The 7,011-nt window shown below is 60.0% G+C and overlaps 1 protein-coding gene and 1 long non-coding RNA gene across 2 annotated transcripts in view; one reads left to right on the top strand and one right to left on the bottom strand.

Annotated features, from left to right (window-relative positions):
• Window positions 1-1,210, bottom strand: part of LOC111736954 — a 1,493-nt gene extending 283 nt beyond the window's left edge. The window contains exon 1 of the long non-coding RNA XR_002779295.1: window positions 917-1,210. This is a non-coding gene — a long non-coding RNA (uncharacterized LOC111736954). The remainder of the gene's footprint in view (window positions 1-916) is intronic.
• Window positions 1,211-3,486: 2,276 nt separating this feature from the next.
• HIP1R (huntingtin interacting protein 1 related) overlaps window positions 3,487-7,011 on the top strand; it is a gene marked incomplete at its 3' end in the record, with an annotated part of 18,821 nt that continues 15,296 nt past the window's right edge. The window contains exons 1-2 of the mRNA XM_023528146.1: window positions 3,487-3,520; window positions 3,636-3,766. Of these exons, the coding sequence (XP_023383914.1) occupies window positions 3,487-3,520; window positions 3,636-3,766 (165 nt within the window). The remainder of the gene's footprint in view (window positions 3,521-3,635; window positions 3,767-7,011) is intronic.

Raw genomic sequence — 7,011 nt, 5'->3', positions numbered from 1 at the left:
CCCACTCTGGGCTTCTGACCTCCAGAACAATAAGATGATAAATTCCTGTTGTTTTAAGCCACTGAGTTTGTGGTGATTTGTTATAGAGGTCATAGGTCACTAATACACATGAAATGCAAAACAGGTAGTATCATGCTCTGCAGATCCTCAGCTAGCCATCTTCCTCCCTTCCCTCCCCACCCCAAAAAAGCTTAAAATCTGAGGACTGTTTACGGCCTCCCACTGGAGAGGAGACCCGCCTCTGAGGCCTGTCATGGATGAGGTCTCTGCAGATCGGAGTCTCGGGGATGCTGAATTCCAGTCTTTGTTTTTCCTTGTCTGTGAGCCCTTTGTTTCTCTCGGCCTCAGTTTCCCTTGTGGGATATGGAAATAGAGCCCAAAAGCTTCTCGTCAGGTCAGGGCCACACATCGGTGGGCTGGGGCCAGCGGGTAGAGAGAGGCGAGACGGCCCAGGTGTTGGGGGTTTCCGGTGGGGAAGGAACTGCAGGGTGGGGGAGCAGCTGGTGAAGAAGCCCTCACAGGTCCCTTCAGCCGCCTCCGAGGAATCGAAACCCCGTAAACCTTAGCCCTCACGGGCAGTCAGGACTGCTCAGCCCCGGGTCACGTCAGACAGCACCGTCCGTAGAAACAGTACAAGCCACGTGTGTGACTTTAGATTTCCTAGTAGCCACATTAAATTGTAAACAGAAACAGGTGAAATTCATTTCAACTGTATATTTTCTTTAGCCCAGTGTCTCCAAAATATAACCATGTCAACATGTAATCACTCTACAAATTACGAATGGGACAGTTTACGTACGTTCTCTTCCTCCTGCTAAGTGTGTGGGACACGCAGCACAATCGGTTTGGGCTCACACACTCGGGTGCTCAGTAGCCAGCGGCCGCCTCATTGGACGGCAGGGCCCTATAGTCTCACCTGTGGGGCTTTTTGAACAGGGCAGTGCCTGGGTGCCTGAGAGGGGGCGTGATTTGGTCTGGGCTGGAGCCCAGGGCATCGTTTGTTTTTTTTGGGTTTTTTTTTTTTTTCTTTTTAAAGCTTCCCAGCCGGGAATTGTTCAGAATCTCATTAAAGGCAGACCACAGAACACAGACAAGTCATTTGGGAACTCAACCCAGGTTTCTGGTTTGAAAGCTCTTCCCAAGTATGCAGTACTCTTTTGGATTCCCGGAGTTTGCACATGCTGGTCCCTCGGCCCTGCCTTCCCTCGTGTGCCCACTGTCCCCTCCTCCCCCATGGAGTCACCTCTGGTGGGGAGGCGGACGTACCCGCACCCAGCCCTGTGTCTTCATTATCCCTTATAAACACTGTAGCATCGTAACACTCTGTCACTAAGCCCTTTCTGGGCCTCATTTAAATGTTTACCAAAAAAGCTCCTGAGTTTGGGAAGAAATCTAAACCATGTGGTGACAGCCGGAACGCCCCAGCTCCGTGCCACTGCTGTCCTGGGGGCTGGGCTGGCCGTAAGCCCCCCGAGGGCAGGGGCAGGCCTGTCTTCTCCCCGCCATGTCCCCATGTGGGCCGCATCACACATGGCACCTGGGACAGACCGCTTGAGTGGCTGAAGCCAGAGACAAGGCAAGACTCCTTTCTGAAAAAGGGAGAGAGGGACAGGCTATCAAGCACCCGAGGACACCGCACCCAGTTTCACACGAGCTGAGTTATTCTCCTGCTGAGGTCCCCCAGCTGGGGTGGCTCATGGGTGGTGAGCTGTGCCCTCCCACTTGGTTCTGCCATATGAGATGCATGCTTGTCAGGCAGCTGACTTCCTGACTCTGGGCTGCCAGAAACCCCCTCTGCCCCCAGGTATCAGGGGACCTCTTGGTCCGGGGGTGGGGGGGGATGGAGCTGCTAGTCCTTCCCCTCCCACTTCTCATCTTTGATGCTCGGTTGTCCCATGACGTATTCAGTTCACGAGGACCATTTACCGTGTCTGTCGACTTGTTCCCGGTGCCTTGGGGTGTGCTGCAGTTTGAGGCCATGACGTGTTCAGTTCGTGAGGACCATTTACCGTGTCTGTCGACTTGTTCCCGGTGCCTTGGGGTGTGCCGCAGTTTGAGAAGGGTCCTTCTTGTCCCCTCCAAGCGTTGCCAGTGGAGGTGGTGGCAGGCCGACAGCTGTGCTACAGCAGAACTGTGAAGACACTCCGCGTCCCCTCGTCTGCAGAATGGCAGTGGTGGCAGAGAGGGCTTCCTGGGTCGAACGCCGCGTGTTAGCTGTCCCGTCATGTGCGGACAGGCACGGGAAGACATCGCGATAATGTCCCTCCTGGGCCATCTGTAAACGAGGAGGGGGAGCCGGCTGTTTTGAAGAGAAGCAGATCTGAGCGGGAGTGGGGCGGACGCAGGGAGGGTGGGCAGCCCGCGCTTGGAACAGGGAGCTGCGGGCTCCAGACGTGGTCCCCACCCCCGGGACAGCAGGCCCTGCTTCCAGGGGCCTCGTCCTGTCTGCTGGGCAGGTGCTCCAGGGAGAAGCCCCGGCGGGGGGTTGGGGCAGCCAGCTTGTGACTTCTGACCTTGCCCCAGTCCAGCTCCCCACCTGGGCAGGCCGGGCGTTTGTGAATGAAACCCGACTGGGCACTTGGCCCCAGCAGCTCGGAGTGGAAACTCTGGAGTCGAGCGAGGCCTGCTTGGCTGAGGGACAGGGAAACCCAGCCGGCCGTGCTGTCGGCCAGGCCCTCCCCCTTGTCCACTTGACTGAAGGGTGGACTTGAATATCACCTGGTCTGTGAGGTTGTCGACTGCCTTCCTGTGCCCCCCCCAGTTCTCACGACATCCCTGTCCCCTGTTCACAGCCGCTGAACCGCAGAAGCGGGCAGACGTCGGGCTGCCCACGTTTAGTGCTGGGCTCACGGGAGAAGGGACTGCGTCGCCTTTCCTCCGAGTCCCCTGTGCACTACCCCCTGGACCCCAGGATCCTCAGGCAGGGTGGTGTTGGCTCCTCTTGTGTCCCACCACCCAGGAGCCTCTGGCTCAGGGGACACACTCGGTGCCGGTGGATCCGGCGAGTCTCCCTTCTTCGATGCCCGCTCGGCGAGGCCTACAAGGCCATGGCAGCAGCCGCAGGGAGGGGCCGAGCCCGTGGAGAAGAGCTTAGGTGAGGCGGGACTGCTGCTTCTCCGCCGAGACACACACAGCCCTCAAACTGCCGTGAGTCCGCCTGCCAGGGAGTGACTCAGGCTCCTGGCTTGTGGGGCAGACAGGTCTGTGGGGTGACATCACCAGGGCCCAGGGGAACTAAACCGCCCAGGCTGGCTCCCTGTCCATTCTGGAAGTGGGACTCGGGGCACGTCTTCCCCCTCCTCGTGTGTCACCTGCCGAACGTGGGGAGAGGCGGCTGTGGGCCGGACTGTCTGGTGAGTGGGAGGGCCCTTCCCGGCGCACACCGTCCTCCAGAAAGGCAGGCCGGCAGGCCGGCCGCCCCAGCTCTGCCCTCCAGTCTTGTACGCGGTGGAAACAGTGAGAGGCAGGGACGGAGCGGGGCTCGGGATGGGGCCGCGTCGTCCCCCTGCCTTCGCCCGCGGTCAGGCCCCGGGCGCCTCGCTGCTTTGCATGTGACCACATCCTAGCCGCCCCCTCGGCTACAGAAATCCTGTGTTTGCTTTCATCAATGGCCTTTGAGGTGGCATCTGAATGAGATCTCTCTGTCCTTCAGACGCTCTGGAAACGCTGCCGCAGAGCGACCCACCTCCCCGCCAGTCCCCGTGCCCTGCTCTTTGAAGGGCGTTTTTGTCCCTGCCGAGCGCCGCCGCCACGCGTCCCGATAACGGTGCAAGGAGGCTTAAGCCTGATGCGTCTCACGGGTGATTTTTAAAGTAGAAATTGTTTATAGCCGCCTTTGGTATTTAACTCTAGTGGTTAAATTATTAGCTGGAGAAAGAGACACTCACTGCCTTGAATTTAACCAGCACTTCTATTTGAAAGAGCTTTTGTTCATTCAAATGTGCGCTTTCATTCATCCAATAAAGATTTATTGACAGCCAGGGACAGGGTTTGGGTGCTGGAGAGAGAGCAAGACGCACGGGAATCCCTCGTGCCCTGTTGTGTCTGTTCGGGGGTCAGAGGTAGAGACAGAATAAATGGTAAACAGACAAGATGGTTTCAGATAGTCAATGTCCTGGGTGAAAGTCTACAGGCGGATGCTCCCGTGTGGGGGTGGGGCTGCTCAGGGTCGAGTGGGTGGGACAGACCCTCCAGGAAGGGGCGCTTCAGCTGGCCTGCCGGGGAGACCTGGCTTGCCCTGTGGGAGGAGTGGAAGGGAGGCCCCGTGGCTGGAATGCAGGCGATGCTTTGGATGCTTTAGACAGGCTGCGTGTGTGCTGCCCGACTACACACCGAGGTTTTTACAGGGAGCTGAGGTCTGGGAATGGGGATTTCTGCAGCGAAGGCTACTCAGTGAGTTGGGGGCGTGGGACCGGGGTCTGAGGGCTGGGCAGCTGTGGTGGCAGTGGTGGAACTGGGTGAGAAGACCTGTATTTGTCCCCAGACACATGGGCTGCCAGGTGCACGGGCCTGCGGGGAAGGGGTCTCCCAAGTCTGTTCCTTGCTGTGCGTAGCACTCCACGGACTCGAGGGTGTCCGGGCTGCAGCCTCTGGTCACTCAGCCCTGACCACTTGCCAACCGCCATGGGTTTCCAGAACAGTGTTGGTGTGTGATGGGCCAAGGAGCCGTGGCCTCACGAGATGCTTACGCTCTTGCTCCATCCTCCGTGACTGCCCCTGCCCCTAACCCCCTGCCCCGCCCCGGCTGTATGGCTCTTCCCAAACTTCCTGGGGGGAAGGTCACAGCTGATGGGGCAGGGACCAGGCTGCTGTGAGCTGACCGGAGCTTCCTGCTTGGTCCTCTGGCTTACTGACACTGTCCACTCCCACATCCCCGCCGAGTCCCGGGGGGATCACTACTGCGGCTCCTGCCCTGGCCCGGCCGCCTCACCTGGTCTGCCGTCTTCTGAACCAGCACCTACGGAGATACTCCCTGGCGTGACTCTGCAAGTGGCCTGTCCAGCGGCGAATGCCACTGGCAGCTCTGTCCAGCCTGGTCCTAGGATTGTCTCCTGAAACTCGACCTCCAGGGCTTCTGCTGGCACTAGATAGGGTTTTTATTAGACGAACAGGGACAGATTGTTCCTGGAAGCAGGGGCAGATGTGTCCTGAGGTCTCGGCTCCCTGAGACCTAATGGGGCCCTTGTAGGAGGCCTTCAGGGATGTCCCCACCCTGGCCGCAGGCAGAAGCCAGCTGGGGGTGAGCCGGGGTGAAGGCCGGGCCCGGGGTCCAGTGCCCCGGCCTGCAGGAATGGGCCCTGTGGCGCCACTGAAGCTGCTGTCACCCACCCAGCGTCCTGAGGAGGCAGGTGAGGTCCTCTGGGAGCAGAGCTGGGTCCCTGTGGTGGGACAGAGGAGGGTGTCTGTGTCGATGCTTTGCTCCCTTTGCCTTCCCCTGCCCCTTCCGGAGAGGCAGCCAGGGCCGCGTGGGGGCTCAGAGGACAGTCACCAGAGCCAGGTGGCCTGCGCTGCAGTTTCTGCGTCAGAACTGGAGGGGGAGGATTGTGTGAGGGTCACGTCAACATGTGTAAAGTGCTTAGAGCAGCTCCTGGCAGGGCGTGGGCACCAGAGGACCTTTGCTTCTGACCTTGGGCAAGCGAGTAACTGATTTCCGTGAGCCTTGATTTCCTCCGTATTCGCTTATCTGCCTGCTTCCAGGCTCCCCGGGAGGTTAAATGAGACAACACCTGTGACGTGCCCAGCGTGGTGCCTGGCTCCTGGCTGAGCTCGATAAAGATCACTGAGTTAGTAGGTTATCCAGACCTCTGGTGTGAAGGACACCTGTAAGCTGTGAGATGCCAGCGTCCAGGGCTTGCTGGAGCCTCCTCGTTCCTAGGCCTGTGGCCACGTGGGGATTCTCCCCAACTCTGCCCTTCAGAATACCTGGGCGGAGCAAGGTGCAGAATCTCAGAGGGATGTGGGCGATCGGGGTGTAGACGTGTCGGATTTTTCCAGCACGGGGGGAGCCATGTGGCCTGAGTGGCTGTGAAGCTCAGCCGCCCGCCCTCGTGGGTGTAGGAGGCGCATCTCTGCGCGCTGTCTCCGCAGACCCTCCAGCTCCCTCCCCAGAGCCCCCGGCCACCATTACTGCTGCTGTCCTGCCTCTGTTCACTACTCCCCTCCCCCACCACTCCAAGGTGGGGTGCGAGCTGTTCCCCTTCCTCCCCAGGACTCGGATAAGCAGACGGATCCCCAGGGCGGTTGCCACCTGTCCTCCCTCCCATCCAGGACCCTTCTCTCCAGCGCTGGGTTTCCCATCCTGACAGGGGGCCCTCATCAATCCATGTCACTCAGCTCGTGTCCCCGGGAGGCTTCTCTCCATGGTGATTGATCCCGCCAGCTGGGAGGCTAAGCTTGGCTGTCAGAGCTGCTGGGTCTGCTGGCCGGTGGCTGTACCAGGGCAGAAGGACAGAAGTGTTTTTCAGGCCGGCAGGCTCAAGAGAACCCACACGATGGTCCCGGGCTCCCCCTTATCCTTCGGGTTTCCCAGTCGCCCCTCGGGCTGGCGCGAGGATGCCATGCTGTGTAGACAGAACCAGGGGTCACCGACAGCTGCCTCAGAAGCTGAGTGTGTCAGCGTCACTAGCTCAGAGTCCAGCGCTGGGGAGAACACCCGTGTTCTCCCCACCTGTGTGGCCCGCGGGGTGGGGAGTCCAGCAGGATGGGCGTGCGGGGGCCTGATGTCCCCTGCTGGGACCGGGCTTGGCTGCTGCTGCTGGTAGGAAAAGCGAGTCCCTGTGCGGTGGCCACAGACACCCTCTGTGTGAGCACTGTGCCTCCTTGTGAGCCTCCGGCCCGCACAGCTGCCCCTGACACAACCGGCCGTGTCCCCGCGGGGAGGGACCCTGTTTTCTGCAGCAGGCGCCAGAGCGGGCGGGACCGGAGGGCGGCGGAGGCCTGACAGACGGTGCCATGCTTTTGAAAGTCTTCTGTGTGCCTGGCACCATTAGGGGCTGGGGGCACGGCAGGGAC

This window comes from Pteropus vampyrus, unplaced genomic scaffold, assembly GCF_000151845.1.
Source record: "Pteropus vampyrus isolate Shadow unplaced genomic scaffold, Pvam_2.0 Scaffold23, whole genome shotgun sequence".
NCBI lineage: Eukaryota > Metazoa > Chordata > Mammalia > Chiroptera > Pteropodidae > Pteropus > Pteropus vampyrus.
Note: the sequence above shows the minus strand (reverse complement) of the source record. Positions and strands in the feature narration are given on the sequence as shown.